Below are 20,027 nucleotides of genomic sequence, written 5' to 3'. Positions count from 1 at the left end.
CTGCTCAGACAATTTCTCTGTATTCCTCCCAGGCTACCTGTCCTTGCTTCCACCCTCTCTAGGCTTTCTTCTTGTGTTTGAGTTTGTCCAGGAGCTCCTTGTTCTCCATGCAGGGTGCGTCCTCCTCGGTGCCCTAAGGATCTTTATATGGATTACTTCCAGTATTTCCATATTTTCTGAACAGTTCCCCCCCCCCATATTTTGAGTTTTTCATTTCAACTTGAATGAGAAAACAACCCAAGAAAAATAAAGAAATTTCTAGTATACATCTGTGTTGTAACCATCTTTACATCTATCTGCAGCCTTACAGCTCTTTTGTTTTTAGAATAGAATAGAATATTTTCAGTTGGAAGGGACCTACAACGATCATCTAGTCCAACTGCCTGACCACTTCAGGGCTGACCAAAAAGTTACAGCATGTTGTTAAGGGCATCGTCCAAATGTCTCTTAAACACTGACAGGCTTGGGGCATTGACCACCGCTCTAGGAAGCCTGTTTTGCCTCCTAAGATGCGAAAGAATAAATGAAACAAATTGGGAAAACAGCTGTGAGAGGATAAGAAAATGCCACACTGTATCACAGTTGGGAAGAAAATACTCTGTGCTCCTGAAATAGAGATGGTAGTATACACTTTCCACTGATACCAATAATCTTTCCATTAGTTCCACTACCATGAAAGACCAAATTCCATACATTAAATCTGCAAAGATACTTAAGAGATGGTCCAGAACACTTGAAAAGCAAATAAAGCCTAGAAGATGATTTTAATATATTGCTTATAAACCCACAGTGTAAGATCTGAACATAAATGTTAAAAATACTCTGTCCCTACTGACCTTCCCCTAATATAAATGCATAAGACATTCCATTAAATGAATCGCATTTAGATTTTCATTGAGTAAAAAAAAGAAAATGCTTCTTCAGGAAACGCATGAAGATTTGGCTGCTGCTGGAGGCACAGGAAAAAACTTTTTTTACAAAACACAGGAAAATATTATGACTGATATTCGTAGTTACCAGGCTGAAATAAAAATCTTAGGCTATATTATCAATCTCAGTGGTAAAGCTCAACTGAAATCAGAGAAGAAACATCTGCTAAAGGTCTGCCCAGTGAAATGTTCTTAGCACAACCAGCCAGTATCAGCAAGACACATGCCCTCATTTATAGTGAGACGTGCAATTACTTTGCATTCATTTCATCTATCTTTAACACATCACATGTTATATATTGCCAAGAAAACAATACTGGACTTAGCAGAGAGTGTCCTAACAGTCAAGGTATGACAAAGCCCATGTTCTGACACCTGTTGAAAACTACACAAATACTTGTTTCTATCTAGCACTTGGATAACTCAGGTGATGTAGGCCATAAAGTAGTGGGAAGTTTCATATAATGACAGTAACTTCCACTGGGAGGCCATCACATTCAACCCTCCACTCGCAGCAGATTCTTTATATATTGCAATGTCCCGTATGATATTAGAAGTAAAATATATTTATATATCTTTATTTCTGTGGAAGTTTAAGAGAAGGATCATTTGGTACTGATGAGGCACTAAACTTCTGCTCCCAAATCCTTGCTGTTGCTGGCTGATACAGTTCTTGAGAGAAATCAGAATGGTCTATATACAGAAAAGGGGAAAACAAAAACCTAGAAAATATTTCTATTGGTTATAAATGTACAGACTCTTAGAATTTATTATTCTTATCTGAGAGGAATGTGACGTTTATGAACAACCATGACTTTGAAGTACTACATGGGAGTTATTCCTATCGAAGATACAGGACACTTCCCTGATTGCGTCTGAATGATATAAGAAAACATAAGGATTCTGAAACACAGCAAAATACAGACTTAATATTAACATGCGCTTGCTGGCTTTAATTCTTACATACAAAAAACAGACAGATTGTTTGAGTCAGAGCAAAACCGACACATATTTCAGTGGTATGCTATGTTTTTCATAATTTAAATGTGCTAAATATACCTAGACTCAGATAAGAAAAACGTCATTAAACAAGTCTGCAAGAGAGAGGCTTTCACTGCTCTTTCTTACCTGTTAGTGACTTTGATGGTTTTCAGACCTAAGACATTTGAAAAATTCCTTTGATTAAAGACAGAAAGCCACATGCCCTCCTGATTTACACCCTGTATAATCTTGCTAAGGAAAAATCAGTTACAAGGCAGACATGACATTTCCGACCCACTGTTTTACTTCTAAATGATTATACCCTTTCACATGGTAGTTAAGAGACCTGTAAAGTGTATTGCCTATGAAACTCCAGCTGCTGTGTAGAAATAAGTTCTTCAACAAGGCTATACTTTGCAGGAGCAAGTAAGCAGAAAGTGTCAGGCTGACTCAAGTATTTCTGCAGAAAAGGCTGAGACAAACTGCAGTAAATGAGATGGGTGTTACTATAAACCAACTCCAGGCTGGTTTTCTAAAAGTATGGACAGTAAGTAGGTTGCAGATTGAAAAGGAGGCACTTGGAAGTGTGAAAAAGCTCCCTTGATATGGCCAAAGATAATCACCAACAGGGCAGCAGGGCAGGTTAGGTCTTGTGCTCCCAGCTCTTCGAAACGGGGTTTAACCTGTCCACGTGTCCCTGCCCTGGGTCACAACCTCCCCCTTGGCCAGGTTCAGCAGCAGCACACAGCTCTGCGTGCTTTGTAGCCTCTACACCAGCGGTTTAAGCAGACTGGGGTTTTGTTTGTTCTGTTTTTCCCCGAGTATGGCCAGGATTAGTATCTATTTCAACTCAAGAGAAAAGCAACTACAAGGAGGATCACAGCACGAATGCCAAACACGTCGCAAATCTTGCAACCAAGATCAAATAAATCCATTTCAATACTGGCAACACCACTAGCAAACCGCAAAATATTGCTGCAAGCCACATATTGCTCCGTAGACACATGGATAATTATACTTTACGTAATTGTCACAGATCAGAGTCCTTCTAGAACTAAAATCAAAAGTCATTTAGGGAACGGAAGTGTCTACCATGTTACGACTAATCCTGAAATAAAAAATACCAATTATTGGTAATGATGCAGTTATGCACAGTCCATACTTACACACTGAAGTAAAATGTGAAAGGGGGAATTCTCTGGCTTTTTCAATAGAAATCAAATAAATGTTGAGTGTACAAATTGACCATTTTTAAATGCAAAATCAATTAAAAACACTATCAAAAAGGTTAATTTTGGTGTACAAGAAGTTATACACTTTTCGAATTAATTTAATTTGTATAAAAAACAGGCATTGACTCATTCTTCAAACATTTTGTAATCCTGCTTAAATCACTTCTTAAACATTTTGAGACTGCAAAATATTTGAGCTGAAAATGAAATCATTTGATATAAGTGTACTCGATAAAGTAATATTTTTCACCAGTTTCCTTAACAGCGTAAGTTTATATATGACTCCAGTTAATAGGTCTGATTCAACCTCTCTTAAAAAAATGTTATAGATTTTTCTCTGCAAAAAGACTGCTCTCCTTTCTAAAGATCAATTGCACCAGTAAAACGAAGAGCATTTTCATTGGACATTACAGCTTTCTTTAAATCTTGGGCTCCATGCATCCAGACCTATAACCCTTATATGTGCTGACACTCGGTACGATCACTGGCATGAGTATGAATTTGCAATAGCAGACACAGCAACACTGACATACTCAATCTGCAAAAGACGTCAAGGCTCGTACTGTCCCCATCAGTACCTCTGGAAACATCTTTCTTGATTAGAATGAAATACTTTTGCTGTTCATTTTTTATTTGGAAAATAATAGAATTCTTACCAAAAAATATGATCTTTTGAAACTCGTTCCTGCAGAAGGATCCATTTTTTCCCCAAGTCAATGGATACATAAACCTACAAAAGAAAAAAAAAAAAAAATTAGATGATAGGAAACTGTTAATGATGTACATCTTCAAAGACAGGTCCTATGTCACTATTAAAATGACAGCTTGCACACCAATAAAAAAAAAAAAAAATCATTACCAGGAGCTCTTTACAATGTTTTTCTGAGTAGTAACCTTTCATAGAGAAAATCTTTTAAAATATAATCTATAATGAACAAAACTCAGTGGCAGTGTCTTCTTGTTTACCATGAGAACAACTCACAATTCATTTTGGGTCAGACTCTTTTTTACCTCAGCATGGTTACGCAAGAAGGATGGTAAAAGGACACTTTTCTTCTCCTTCTTCCCATTCATTGACCAAACAAGCACAAATGTTCCCTTTATGCTTCAAGCCTTAATTCCATCAAAAATACTTCTGCCAGGAAGTTAATGGATTTAAAACTCTGCTAAAATAGGACCAAAAGATATTAGAGAAATGCTTAAGAGATTTGATGAGGAGAGATGCACTTAAGGGCTGGCTTCATGGATACCAATCTGTGACCCGTGAGAAATGGTCACTCAACAGAGAGGCAAAAGATGGCCTGGAGGAGAAGGACTCCAGCTCCACCTTCCCTCTGAACAGTTCCCCCCTGGTATAAAAGCAAATGCTAATAAGATGGATGGATATCAAGAGTGCAGATGAAAGCTGTTTTCCCTAGAATAAAGTGGGATATAAAATAGCTATTCAAAAATCCCCCTCCTTCAGCATTTGCCTTCATAATGTGTTTCCTCTAGTTAAAACAGGAAATATCTATCGAACTTCTAAAAAAACAGATTTAAAGCCCCCTGCTGTCTGTATGCATTTCTTATTTGATCCAATTTACATATGATGACTTTTCTCCTAATATGTCTAATAGGGAAAAAAAGGCAAGTAAAACTGTTCTTCTCTGATGTGGGAATAAGTCACCAGTTCAGTTGCTGATTGTTCTGGGGGAAAGTGTCTTGTGAGGACTAGTAAGAAATGTTTTTGGTTTAAAATGACAGGTTCAATGACAAATGAAACACCAACACCCCCCTCCCCCCGATTACATATTATGTTTTACTACAGAAAACTGGCAATATTAATATGTAAAAGCTGAGGTAACTTATCTCAGCATAAACTCTATGGGTAAATTTCCTAAAATTTTAATTAGAGATAAAAAAGTATTTCCCAGTTACTCTGCACTTCACAATGACTGGGCTTTGTTCCACTGCATGCTCAATTAAAGCAGGTAGACCACAGTTCAGGTAAGAACGTACAGTCAGGACTCAGATTGCTTACTTTAGTATTCACGCAGTCAACGCATAGACAGAAATGATCAGGGATCAAAAAGTCTTCAACCTCAGATCTAAATACTTTAATGATGAGGCTGCAGAGCCAGGCTCCCGATTTCCCTGCTAACTTTCTGATCTTAGTTTTATTATGTGGGTTAGGGTTTGCTGCAACCAGTGTATTTTACAGCATATAGCTTAGAGCAACCTCCTGGAAGGGAGGGATGTGGCTTTGAATGGGCTAGACTGTGCAGGATGGAGAACCTAAGCTGCTTCTTCAAACATTTGTCACCACAGGCATTACAGAAAAGATAACCATTGGTTTGACCATCTTTCTAAAAGGGTGGACCCTGCTCAGCTAGTTACCTGCCTCAGTAGACTGATATAAATCTGGAAGAGATGATCATTTAAGACACTGCCCTAACCCTAGTGTCCAAGCAGCAAAGACAGCCAAGAATTCAGAGGTTCCTGGCAAGAGGGAAAAGAGCTATTTAGGATAAGGGACAACACTGGCACATGAACAAAGGGATATAATTTTGTCATGGATGAATTTCAGAAGAAAATGAGAGAAGATTCCTGCCATTAGAACAGTGATGCCTGTGCAGTAGGGGCCAAAAGAGACCAAATCAAACCCAAACCTCCACCACCAAACCCAAAATACCTCCCCTCACATACATTTAAGACTGAAGTCTGGGAGCTTATGAATGGTTTGGTTTAGTGTAGGGGGAAGCCCTTGCAATCTTACTGCAAGGGAGAGTGAAGTAGGACTAATAAGGCACATTCAAACTGAGAGGAATTTTTAACTGATGCACTATTTGATACAAATAAAAAAAAAAGTGTAACTAACTAATGCATACACTCAACTTCCTTTGATTAAAAAAATGACCCATATGTGTTTTGTTTTTTAACAGGTAGATACGATAAAGCTACTAAATTATATTAGATATGACGTGAAAACAGTTATATTAGTGGACAGTTAAAATCTCTGGCTTCAGCAAACACATCTAATAGATGTTATAATTCTGTTAATTGCCACCCGTGTAATAAATGTGTGGAATCACTTTTTTTAAAAATTGAAAATGTTTTTCTCAGTTTTGCCATTTTTTAATCTTTTCAGTTTCCAAATGAACAATTAAAATCTACTGCATCCCTGTTGAGTTTTAAAAAAATCCAGAAGCATTTATATATAGACTCAGTCAACAGCTGATTATTATTCATTATAACTGAGGTAGCCAGAAAAAGAAAGTATAGATTTGAGGCAGTAAATGGCTTAATCCAACCACATTGACTGGATTTGCATTCATTTCTAGTGTCAGCTAGAGGCTAGAGCTTTATTTAAACAGAATCTAGGGCTCTGAATGAAAGAACAATGCATATTTTGCAATATAAAATAAGCTCTAAATCAAATCAGAAGGTGTGAGAAAGGCCGTGATGCTCCAGTAGACAGAGAAGCCTGATTGCTATTTACGAAGGACGTGATCCTGTATTCCTTGTATTCTCAAAACTGCCTTTTTAAGAAATTATTTGAGTTACAGGAGGTAACGGCTTCTCCTGAGTTTTAGACTGTGTTACATCCTGATACTACTTTCTTTCAGTGAAGATAAAGTTACTTAACTCAAAAGCCTAGAGTATACCATCTCCCTAGGCCAAATTCAGATCAACACTATCTCTCAAGACCATTGATTTTAGTACAAGTAACCTCTTTTTATGTCAAGTTGCAATTTTCATTTTCAGCTCCTCCTTTGCCAGCATAACTTCATCTTCATATCCCTGCCAGGCCAAATATATCAGAACTCGTACAAAATTTAAGCAGGTTACTGACCCAGTTATAGTCAAAGGCATCCTTCATTCCTACACATCTTAGATAAAGATGCAGGCCTTGTCCAGTAAGCCTTTATGATGTCATATTGAAAGCCTGAGAAAAGTCTATCAGATTGTCTAACCCTTCCTGCTACTAATGCAGAGCTATTCTTTACTGAATATTATGTAGGTTTTTTTGTCCAGTCACTTTTTAAATGTGGCAAATAATAGCATCACCCCATTTGGAAGATGATCCAAGTATCAATTGCCTGAAAATCTCCCTATCACACATAATTCATCAAAACACAAAGCAAATGCTTCACTTGGTGCTCCTGCCCCCTTCTCTTTCCTGGCAAATATTTCTACCCGCTTGTTGTGGCAACTTCTTCAATACACTTAAACGTTTCTGCCATTTAGTTTTTCAAGACATTTGATCTTCTAACTATACAAAATTCAGGAATTATATCTATCATCAGAAACAAAAGTCAAAGTGAAAAAAGAGCTTTTTCATAAAACAGGCTTTTCATAACTTCAGGCTTCCCTGAAGTCTTTTGTTTACATAACATGCATTCAACACATTTGTAATTGTGTTAGGATTTCAAATTGAAGCTGCTAAGTAAAATATTTCATGTAATTTGTGACTGAGTTTGGTTTGTTATATTTTTATTCTAGTTCTATCCTTATTTGCAAGTGCCTGTAAACATGAATTGTTTTGGGATCAGCTATTAATTTATATGTCCCAGAAAATATCCCAAAGGATGACGACTTGATATAACATCACTGAAATCAGTGCAGTATTTGGTTGCAGCATGAAAAACTTGCTCTGACTACTCTCACCACCTAAATATAAACCTTCTGTGAAGTCTGACAAGAATTAAAATGGACTCGAGTTTATCTAATTTCAGCTTATAACAGGAGTAACGATGGAGGTGAGTCAAGACCGCTACTGGGACCAGAATCACAGTGACTTTACAGCTACAATTTTGGCACTGTGAAAAAGAGGTGAACTACACACTTACAGACTGCGTGCTCACTCATCAGTGTTTAGCCTAACCCATCCAGAAAAATGACTTTATAAATTAACCGTAAGAAATCTGAAAGATGGTCAAAATTTACAAACCACATGATACAACTCCTGAATCTGAAAGTGGTATTAATACATAATGTGAGGGAGAATTATTCTACATTTCTACAGATTCAGTGATTCCCCAAATCTTCTTCTGCTGTACAGTTTATTTAAACTGCTGTGCAGTTTATTTTATATTACTTTATTTTACATCCCATGAATGGCCTTTGGAGGCACTATTTCAGCTTCGTTAACTTTCTACTACACTATAAATTACAGAGCAATTGCTTATGGTCACTTTCTAGGAAGGAGCACATTCCAGAGGTAGTATTTAACTATATTGTACAGGAGGATAAATATTACCAATATCCATATCAACTGAAAATGCCAGGATTGAAATTACTGTAAAAGCAAAGATTTGGACATGAATACAATAAATACTTAAATAAGCCTCTCAAAAAACGAATATGGTTCCCTTCTGGGCAACTGATATTTCATAAAACCCAACACTAATCAGCGTATAATAAGTTTTATATCTCCTTAACAAAGTAATTCCTAAATTTCAAACAAATGCAATATCTTCAAGTTTTACCTTGCCTTCCTTGGTATAAGCAAGTACTTTATCTTCTTCTTTCGGGTGAAAAAGGAGAGTTTCCACAAAGAAAGTAATGGGTTGTTTCTGGAAAGTGGCTCCTTCATCCGTGCTTATGAAAAGGCTTTGGTCACGGTCATTATGGGAAGAACTTACAAGAATTATCTGAAAGACAAAACCGACAACATATATTCAGAAGACTGTTTTCTCTATAACAGACAACACAGCCTTATTTTTCTTGTGTAAATGTCAGATTTTGTACATACCTTACCTATCAAAATTTTATGGACAAGAAACTCAAAAGCATCTAAGAGATAAGGACTGCAAGATCCTATTAATCTTCCCTGACCAAATCTGTAAATGTTAAATTCTATAACGTCTCTTGCAAATCACACCAAATTGACCACACCCCTCATCTCTACACAAAATGACTACCTTGGATTTTGGTCTTCGTGCAAGGTTCATGAGCCCACACATGAGAAAATCTTCAGACTAACCAAAAAAGAATTAATACTGGTAATGACTCATTTAACATGTTCATATAAATACATCACTTTATCTAAAGAGGCTGCCTTTATAAATACTAAATGTAAAAATAATCACTGTTATATCAGAAGAATGACCCAGGAGAAAGAACTAGTTTATAACATCTCCCCATTGTTTCCTCCTGCTGACACATTTTGGATAAAACGGCAATTCACTTTGATGCAGAAAAATATACCAATCAATTATTTGCAGTTCCTTCTCAGGTCCAGGTAATACCTTGACTCAAACATAGTAATAGCTTGAGCTGTCTCCTTGTGTGAACTTCATGTCAGGCTTTCAGCAACAAAGAAACTCCCCACATAATCTAATCAGAATTTCACTCTTCAACTTCTTCAGCTTTTGCAGTTGGCCTGCATGGTATAGCATGGTTCTAAAAATGCCAGTGTGAGGACCCATTTCTATTGTCCTTCCAGATCAAACAGGCCCAGTTTGCATTCAAAAAGGTGCCTTTATTAACTGATAGCTTACAAAAACCCCATGGATTTTCAAAGCCCAGCTGGGCTCTATTTGGCTCACACTTCAAAAACAATTAAAAAAAAATAAATGCTGAATTCAAAATGTATTTAGAATATTCAGCAAATAATGCAGAAGACATCACAGAATCCTGATCACTGTGATACAGTGACTGTAAATTGCTTACAGAGATAAATGGCAATGAGTTATGCAAACAGAATTACAATAATGTGAATACAGAGAAGGAAATACATTAGACAAAACAGTACAATTTTTATGTAGTCACTTTTTTAGAGTAAAGCTGAAGTTAAAAATTTGAAATTTCTAATGAATTACACAGATATGACAGCTGGACTTTTACTGCTATTGGTCTTGGGGGAAAAACTATAAATACAATATCTGTAGATGCTCTACTTTGACAGGTTACTTAAGCATGCGCACTTGTACTTGAAGCACATACACAGTTGCACTAATTACTGCATAGCTTTTATATACCTAAAATGGGGCACATATCAAAGTACATTGCTGAACAAGAGAGACGACCGCACATACTTCAGGGTCCATGGTCCACCGCTGAAACCCCACACTAAAGCATGTATTAAGCCAAACCTACTTCTATTAGCTGTATGACTAGGTCAGTAAGAAAAGCGAGATAATAGCCCATAACCTTGCTATGATCTTGTATTTTTTTTAATGATATACTTTACCCAAGAGTAGGAAACTGTCTCATTTTTATTGGAAAGCCTCCATAAATGATACCTTCACAAATGCCATCGGTATCCAATGGCTTCCTGTCTCTTGGTAAACTCTTCAAACAGTATCTGCTTAATTTATTACTCTACACACTCCAAGTATGCTGCTGGTGGCCTAGATAGCATTCAAAGACTCTTGTCTTTGAACTCATTTGGCAAGTTTTCTGCAGAGGGCACAACACCAACCTAAAATTGAATGTGCTGTCATGTGCTGCCCTGTCCCTTTGCTTGCATCGCAAGGTGGAGTGAAGAAGCGTTTATGCCCAACACAGAGATGTGTACTTTCTTTACCACACTACCATCTGCAAGTCAGGCTCAAAACATCTAGTTTTTCTTGGAAATAAATAAATTCAAACTATCTGCATGCTGAGTGAGCTACATAGCACTCAATCCTGCTGGTTCCTGACCAGATCACAGAAGGAAGGACCCGGTCCTGGGTTAAAGTAAACTCCACAAGCAAGGCTGCAGTGCGAGCTCCACAATTCCTGCTGAAGCTTGTGTCCAGGCACGTCCTCACATCTTAACACATGCACAAGGCTGGTCCTGACACCCATGCTTAGCTTGCAGTGCGTACATGTCCTTCCATGCTGTATCACTAGAAGCAGTACAGCAGTAATTCTGTATAGAAAGCTTAGTATCTTTGGATACAGTCTTCTAGTCCAAACAACACTTTCTGTAAATAGCATTATCTTCATTCTCTCCTGTTAGTGTTTTTAAAAATGAATACAACTAAGACAAGAAATCAGTATGGCATATACTCCAGAAAAGGCATAAACTGCACTTGTACAGAACAGTAATCTCTGGACTACAGCACTATTGTCTTGCTTTCTCTTTCTGGCCCAATAAATCTTATGCTTCCAAAAATACCAAAATACTGACTTCAAAATAATAAAGGAATTAGGTTTATCAATTTGGGGGTGGTTTTCATTGTTAAAGAACCCTGAGTATAGGCACATCTAAGTTTCATAATGAGGACCCAAGGGCAGCTTGCAGAGAACACCATTCTAGAAACTGAAGTCAAAAGAAAAATGCAAACACGCTGTGATATTTGCTAATGCTGTCCTTCAAAAATATTATGTATCTTTCAGAGTTAAATCCATCAGAAAAATAGATTGTAGACATCTAAGCATATATGGCAGAGTCCCTAACTATACTTTTATCCACACACACATCATAATTCATTTAACAAAATATTTTGGAATTTCACTCAGTGTTCTGATTTATATTTCAATAGTTTAAACTGATCATTACATGCCAGGCATACAGATTTTCTTCCCACAGCTAGCACACTGGATGCTCAGACTTGCCTGCTGGCTAACGCTACTTATTGAGGAAAATATTCCAGAGTAAATATTGTACCCACATTAAAAGCTTTCCATAACAAGTTTTATTTACTTTGCAAGTGGAACAAATAGCAAAACCTTCCTGCTAGCAACTGATGAAGGGATGCAACTGGGACATTCTATCTGGAGAGCTGACTAGCAGTGATCGCTGAGGGTTTTAACTCAAAATAAACAACTACTTGCTTGAATAATCGTGTATCCAAAAAACAGAACAGATTTTAATCACATCTAAATTTCACTTAAGCGTCTTTTAAACAACTTTTTACAGAGCATTTTTCCCTCATGTGAGACTCTTCTAATTTTTTTTTTTTAGTACATTGTAGCTTTATATTACGCTGTTTATCCCTGACCTCACTTCTTAATCTCCCATCAGCTAAATAAACCACAATAACACATGTGTATACATTCAGATCAGACGTAAATCTACAACTTCCAATAGTTAAGTGGAGGTAAAAGAATATTTCAAGGAGATGACTATCTATCACATAGATTGTAAAGAAAATGAGTAGAAATAGGATATGGTATGGATCAACAAGGAGGAAAGCAGAAAAGATTTCTAATAAAATAAAGCATTCCAAAAATAAAAAAAAGCTACGCTTTTCCTCATTTCAGGAAAAGTTAGCGAGGCAGGAGGTAATATAAAAGCCAAATAAATCTGAAAATAACATAATTAAATCCATTTATTTAATCTCTCTTTCAGGATTCATTGGCCAATGTGCATGTCTAACTATTCCCTCTACTGGGTGGAATCACAAGCTGAGCCCCAAAGGATAAAAATACTCTGACAGCTTAGGCTACAGTAGCTTGCATGTCATACTTCTTCCACTATTACAGTGAACACTCGGAATAATCATAGTGATTACTAGGGAGTCTTAACTGTAGATTTGGCAGCAATTCAAAGCTATGCTGTAATTTCAAGTGGCAATAAACACAGGATATTAACATGCATCATTTGCACTGTGTCTGAAATACAACCCCCCCTCCCCTCAGTTTAGATCCAATCAAAATGTAAACTCAAGATACATTTGATCTTAATCAGCACTTTCTCTAAAACAAGGCAATCTTCTAACATATTACATTTGTGCTGCCTCTTTCAGCTTCAGCAACTGATCTTAGTTTTAATTCTAGCTTTTATTTTCCTTTCTGTTTCTCTAGTATTAAAATAGGAAAAAATAAAACGTCAAAATGTCAGTCACAAAGAAATTTCTAGACTCACAGCATCTGGCTTGCCACAGGAGATTTCTGCAGTAAGTGGTGAGAGAGATGAGACACACCACTTTTTAATTCTATAATCCTGCAGATGGTCAGAAATCAAGACACCTCATATTCCTGAGCACTCTAAACTGACCAAAAACCTCCTTCGGGCTAAGTGAGAAATCAAAATACGGAAACTCTTCATTTAAGCACACAGCAGCCAGGCACTGAGAGGCCAGGCATGCCCAGGAACCACCTACACCTCTTCAGTCCCCTCCAGTAGACTGAACTCCCATTTTTCACAGAGGATTTGGCTATGGGGATTCAATCCTAAAGAGTGCTGGACTGACTCCAGCAAAAACCTTAATGATGCAAACTTATGAGCCATGCCCACTAAGGTCAATTAATTTCCATTAAGAGCATGCAATGTTAATGCCTAAATGAAGGTTCTCAGCTAAACTGGAGACAAGACTGCTGGGCACAAGGCAGCACCAAACTCCTAATGATACCATCGCATAAACCTGCGTGCCTACATGAGTTCTGAAGATAAATATTCTTTGTAGCAGTCCTGCCAATCTCGGGGCAGTATTCATAGCGCTTTACAGCACTGCAGTCACACCCTCAACATTTTTCAGATTAAGGAACTAACTCATCTATTTTTCTTGTTTTTACAATTTACATTATTTATGTGTTATTAGATATGCTTGGCTGATACAGAAATTACTCTAGCTGCTGGTCCCAATTGTAAATGAGATGTTGCTTCTCAGATGGCATTCATAAAACACACAAAGTGGACTGCCAAGGGCTATGATTTTTATCTTGGATGGTATGAAAGACCTGATAACTCAAGAGTGGCAAAGCTGCAGAGTGAAATATAGTCCCTTTACTCTCACAGTGGTAAAACCAATATCTAAAGAAACAACCCAGGGTAATTCCAAGCAGAGAGTAAAATAAAATGCCTTCCAGATAGCAGTTTAATCTTGTAGATTTTCCCTGGAAGTTGCACCTAAAAATCAATCTTCACAAATGCTAGTTATTAGTGAATCTAATCACTAATGAATCACTGAAAACTAACAAGAGCTAGAAAATCAGCTTGTGTGTGCAACTGAATTGCGTAAATGCACATTGATGGAATATATATACACATGAATGTAGATACATCCCAGAACAGTATATTACTTTTCACAGTAAGCATTCACAGCTCCCTCTAGAATTTGTATTTACTTGCTCTTGAAGAGTGCCTTTCAAGCTGTCACACAGATGCATTTCAAAACAGCAACTAGTCTCTATGAGAACAGCCATAAGGGAAAGGAAGGTGGGAATGTTAAGGATGGCTCCCGAGAAATATCCGCTACACTGATCACATAATCTCAGGACACAATCAAAGGCCATATGAAGCAATCCTCGTGGGGCTATTGGAAAGCATGTATTACAGTTTCGTCTCCCCTATGTTGTGGTCAGCTCATTAATCATTTGGAATATCACAACTGAAGCGGTAATATTATTTATCTAGTACCAGCAACATATTAAGCACTTTAGGAAGTGGAGTGAATATTAAGAGGTTAGGATCTTAAAATGAGCTGGTTACCAACTGGAGCAGTTGGTAACACATGAGACATGCTGAAGAGGGAATGAATATCAGAGTTAGCACCTTAACAGAAAAATGCGTTCAGAGCAACTGGATGGAGAACAACCGGCTCACACTGCAACTAGGCAAGCCTGAAATGATATAACCTGATCATAAAAGGAAATAGTTTTGAAATAGTTGGCTTTTCTCTAGGGCATTCACTGTAGTGGAAACAAGCTTAAGGGTGGTTACATATCATAATAATGAATGCCCACAGAGAAACAGCTACAAAAGTTCTGACTGATGTCGATGACCAGCCTGAAAAATCCTGCCCTGCTGCACTTGTTGGCAACCAGTATATATCTAAATCTGCCTGATCTCTATAACTGAACACCTCAAAGATGCTGATTATGCCAATTCTCTAGGGGATACCAATTACAGCTCAATTCTTCAGTCGTCTTATTTAGAGAAGTTCCGGGTAGGATAAGCAAGCTGATCATTACCACTTCCCTCCATGGGAACAAACCTCATCCATCTATAACCTGCTGAAACAAAAAAATTGTTGCCACTTGACTAGTGTGGCAGGCCAAATTTTCATAAAGAATGTTCTGTTCGAAAACATTTCAGAGCAGTAACTCGTGCTGTCAGCCCAAGAATTCTAAAAATCTGGCACATATTAAGCAAATCTGGTATTCCTGCAATGTACTGAGAGAGGTGTGAATATGCCAAAGGCCACAGCAGAGGGAGAGGAGTAACAGTACTCAACATCTTCATAGACAGTCCTTTATCTTCTGCAAATTACGTTGGTACTGTTATGAGCAAGTAGTTAATTACTAAGGAATATCTTTAATATATCCAGTGGATCTCTTGGCATAGGCTGAACTTGCACTGAGAGGAACAGAAGCTTTATTAGGTACCTAAGCTTGACATAAAGGAACCTAATACTATTTGTTACAGATACTACTTTTTTGTCTCTGTTTAAAGTGAAAACAGACGTGTCCTTTGGTCTTCATGCAAGGTCCAATGTTAGCCTGGCTATTGCTAATTCTTCAGCAAAAGTGATCATTTAATGTACCCTTTGTACAGTTCGTACATCTAAAAAGAGCAAAACTTAATGTTGAGATATTTTGTGGGTTGATCATCATATTGATATCTTTACATATTCAAATGGTTTCATTTAGAACTAAGCACTCCAGTATACCAGGAACTAAATCAGATAGTCTTCCCCAGTGTGCTCAAAATCAGCAGTTTGAGTGGGGAACAGCACTGGGGGAGGCATAGCGTCAATTCTTGTCACAGCAGGGGAATGTTCCCTAACCAGGTTTCATATTGTCCATAAAATAAGGACATTTTGCATGACTTGGAGGAAAAAAAAGGGAGTTGGATTGCACAGCAGAAATGGGCAAGTTTCACTCTTTCTCACCAACATCTCCACAAACATTAGTATTTCCCAGACAGGCACACACTGATCTTTTTAGCCTGGGCATTCACAGACTAATCTAATTCAATAAGTTATTTTGCAGACCTCCAATAAACCTGCAAATATTTTCTGCCTGAAGACATCACAGAGCAAATATACAAAACAATGCTTCCCACATTGGATAACGGATGCACAACAAATGACTGCATATGTGTGTTGATCTAATTTAATGCAGAAACAGGTCAAACAGTTCCTAGTCACCAGCCATTGATTTGTCGGCAGCAAAAACTGCACTAAGCTCAAAGAGAAATTACATGGACGGTAAGTAGTGGATGGGGAGAAAATAGGAAGGAAAGAAAGGCAGTTGTGGTGGTTAAAAATATCAGTCATATGGGATTGATCAGGACCTCATCATCTTGTGTAATAGGTAAAACACTCATCTGCCTTAATAATATTACAAGTGTGCCTTTTGGTCTTTTATTATGAAACTCAGTTCTACTATAAGGCTGCATAAGAATTTTCTGGGAAGACTGGAAGAGGGAGCTCTCAAAACATTACTCTGGGGAATCTCACTTTGCACAAGTTGTCCCCTCCAATCCCAAATACTCAACAGGTTCCTGGTGTTCTCACAGCCAAAGGCCATCCCATAATGTTCCCAAGATATCCCTAACACCAGTTGAGGCATCAACTTCAAGCACCTCTATTTCCCTCTCTCCCAATTTTATAGAGCACTTCTTATGGAGATCAATGTACTTAACAACTCTGTTATAAATCATAAAGAATAAGTAGCATTTTCCAAACCTGGGTGTGTGTGTGTGCATGCACACATCTGCAAATACACACAGGTTCATGCAACCAGATGGGCTGCATCCAAAGTTACTGAAGCAGCTGGCTGAAATCACGGAGAGCTTTGAAAGGCTCTAGGGATTGGGAGAGGTTCCTTAAGAGTGGAAAACAATAAACATCATGCCCATCTTAGCATCATCTACAAAGTCTCTCAGATGTGTCTCACACTGTATTTTGAATTTGTCTGTTCCCATTTCTAAAGGGGTAGCTGGCACTACGAAGTGAGATGTTAAAGTCCTTACCCTTCAGGAAGCACCTGCTTCCTTGAGAACTGCAGGCGCTCTCCTTAATGGAGGTCTGGGGGTAGTTAAAGATTGAACAGCTCTTCTCTCCTAGACCACAGGGGAAAATACAAACCTGGAGGAAAGAGCTGTGTTGAGCAAGTCTTTCATATGTAAGGCACAACTGATTATGTGGTTTTGAAGGGGAAAATGGAAAGGGGAGAAGAAAGGGAGGCAGAGCAGCAGAAGCAAGCCCTGGAAAAACAGTAATTATTTTTCACTTGAATTTGGCCATATCTCCATTATGTAGGCTACAAAGCTCAATTATAAAAGCTCTTGCTATTGAAATATTTCCCCTTATCTTTGATATCCAGTCCAAATGGACTGTAAAAAAGCCCTTGAAAAGCAGAAAGGAAATGTCTTTTAAAGTAATTTTTGGTCCCATTAGGGTGAATCTCATTAATAGAAAAAGGACTTCACTGAAGAATAGAGCTTTTATATTCGGAAGCATACAGTACTGCTGTGCCTGATTCTAGCAGCGCTGCAGATAATAAACCTTTCTCCATCAGGGCTTAGATTTTTGCAGTTGTAAAGTACCCATTTTATATTGAGGCAGGGTTTTAGTAAATGCACATACCTGGCACTCATTGTGCTAGTTTTCTCCAGGTGTACTTGGGATGGGTGTTGATTTGAGCTTCTGAAAGATGATGTATAAAACTTTTTTTTTTCCTATTGAAAAGCATTGTTTTGCCATAACTGAAATGTATTGCTGAAAACTTCCATCAGAAGATTTACCAGCATGATTCCTAAGGCCCATGAGGGAATTAGGGGGAGAGGGTATTCCCTCCAGGACTGTTACACCTTATGCACATAGATAGAAAAATATTTGTTGGGACAGAGACACTGACTTTGTGGATCAGTTGTTAGAGCACTCACACATGTCGTTGCAGGAACAAGTCTTGGTATCTTCCCAGTTGAATGCTATGATTACTAAACCTTAGGCAATTCTGTACATATTCTCATATATATGAGAGAGAAAAGGTTGCACGTCACCAAAACCAAGACAGAATTAGAAACAATGTTCTTTTGCTCATTTGCTAGATTGGTAAAAATTAGGGGCAAGGGTTATTGTTTCTATGTTTATTCCCAAGCGTGTTATTTTGGCTCTCTTTCTCAGTACATTTTAATGAAAAGTTGAAAAGTGAATAGGAAAGTAAATGAAATGAATGCACAAACATTTCTACTAATCCCCATTCTCTCACTTCTACTAACATTTAAACCTCATGAAAAGTTTGTAATTAATCCAGGGGAGTTTTTTTTTTTTAAACATAATATTTTGCTGAAAATGAGAAGATGGAGAGCTCGGATCCTTGCAGTGTGTTTACAGACTTAGAAGGCAGCTAGGAAGACTTCAGGAGCTTTTTCTCTTGGCAAGAATATTGCTAGACATTCAGCTATGAATTATGGCTGATACTGAAAAAGAAAATCCAGGTGATACTGTTATTTTTCCTTCTAAGACAGACAGCTACACAGAGCGCTCAAAACATCAGACCGAGGTTACTCCTGGGGTACCAATTCTGTTCTCAGTCAGCAGGAACTTTGCAAATTGACCATTTTGCAGACCCTGGGACTGACCCCATCTAAAGCAGAATCTAAACAAAACATTAGTCTTACCACCGGTTTGGCACTTACAAGATTTTTTATTAGTTCTTGAGGCTGAAACACAAATTTCTTACGAGACTTTACATATATCGCAGTTCCTCTACATTTCACATCAATACCAACAGGATGGGAATAAAAATATGTATGTGGCTTTAAAAGGGAAATGGAGGAACTACAAAAACAGAAATTCAGGAATGGGAACAAAATATTGAAGATGATGTATTGGCAAGAACAATTGCATTTCAACAAAGAAAGGAGGAAAAAACCTCTCTGTCATTCTCCTCGAAATCTCCATATTGTTCCTATTTTGATTTCATTAGCAGAAAGTACCAGATACCATACAAATCATTGGATGTCTCAAGCATTTTGGAAGTATATACGGGGCTACTGGAAGCAGCCCCATATTAACAAAATGAATTTTAGGAGTAAATAAAAAAGCAACTCTTCCCACCTGACCCCACAGTGCTGTCAATGAAATAAGTATTAATCATTAAAAAGTGTTCATATTAATACTAGGAGTTGTTCTTATGAAAAAAAAATACCTATTGCAATGTAACTTCAAACTTTCAGTTTAAAATACCAGCCACTTCCAATAAATTTCATCCCTTTACTGTATGTTAAGACCACACTACACTGATGCTTCCACTGGTCTCGGTACCTTAGAGTTAACTTTCATAGGGAAGAATGCCTTACTGCTCCAGAGCCCATTTCTAATCTCAGCTGTGCAGATGTGTATGTTTTTGATTAAATCTACTCGTCAGCTGGTATGCACATACACAGCAAATAGAACACGGACCTATATATGTCTTCAGATCTGAACAGGCAGTCATAAATAACCTGAGTTAGACAGAAAGGATAAAAACAATTCATCTCAGTTGGTAATTAGGCATCATTCTGAGAGATGCAGTTCCAGTGTTTGATAGACCCAGATGGATACTGCCCAGGCATTGCATTAGAATATAGATCTTTCACTTGGAAGTTGCATGTTTTTACAGTCTTTCCCTTTCTTTCTTTCCTTTCTTTCCCTTTCTTTTTAGGGAAGTGATCGTGCCCCTGTACTCGGCACTGGTGAGGCCACACCTCGAATACTGTGTTCAGTTTTGGGCCCCTCACTACAAGAAGGACGTTGAGGTGCTGGAGCGTGTCCAGAGAAGGGCAACAAGGGTGGTGAGGGGTCTGGAGAACAAGTCTGATGAGGAGTGGCTGAGGGAACTGGGGTTGTTTAGCCTGGAGAAAAGGAGGCTGAGGGGAGACCTCATCGCTCTCTACAACTACCTGAAAGGAGGTTGTAGCGAGGTGGGTGTCGGTCTCTTCTCCCAAGTAACAAGCGATAGGACGAGAGGAAACGGCCTCAAGTTGCGCCAGGGGAGGTTTAGATGGGACACGAGGAAAAATTTCTTTACAGAAAGAGTG

General features: G+C 38.0%; 1 protein-coding gene across 1 annotated transcript in view; it reads right to left on the bottom strand.

Moving 5' to 3' along the window:
- The window catches only part of SORCS2 (sortilin related VPS10 domain containing receptor 2), a 119,641-nt gene extending 109,468 nt beyond the window's left edge, over positions 1 to 10,173 (bottom strand). The window contains exons 1-3 of the mRNA XM_009285427.1: positions 10,162 to 10,173; positions 8,611 to 8,775; positions 3,799 to 3,872 (exon numbers count right to left, since the gene is read on the bottom strand). Coding sequence (XP_009283702.1) covers positions 3,799 to 3,872; positions 8,611 to 8,775; positions 10,162 to 10,173 — 251 coding nt within the window. The remainder of the gene's footprint in view (positions 1 to 3,798; positions 3,873 to 8,610; positions 8,776 to 10,161) is intronic.
- Positions 10,174 to 20,027: the final 9,854 nt, after the last annotated feature.

The sequence above is a fragment of the Aptenodytes forsteri genome, unplaced genomic scaffold (genome assembly GCF_000699145.1).
Source record: "Aptenodytes forsteri isolate BGI_AS27 unplaced genomic scaffold, ASM69914v1 Scaffold88, whole genome shotgun sequence".
NCBI lineage: Eukaryota > Metazoa > Chordata > Aves > Sphenisciformes > Spheniscidae > Aptenodytes > Aptenodytes forsteri.
This window is presented reverse-complemented; position numbering and strand designations above follow the sequence as displayed.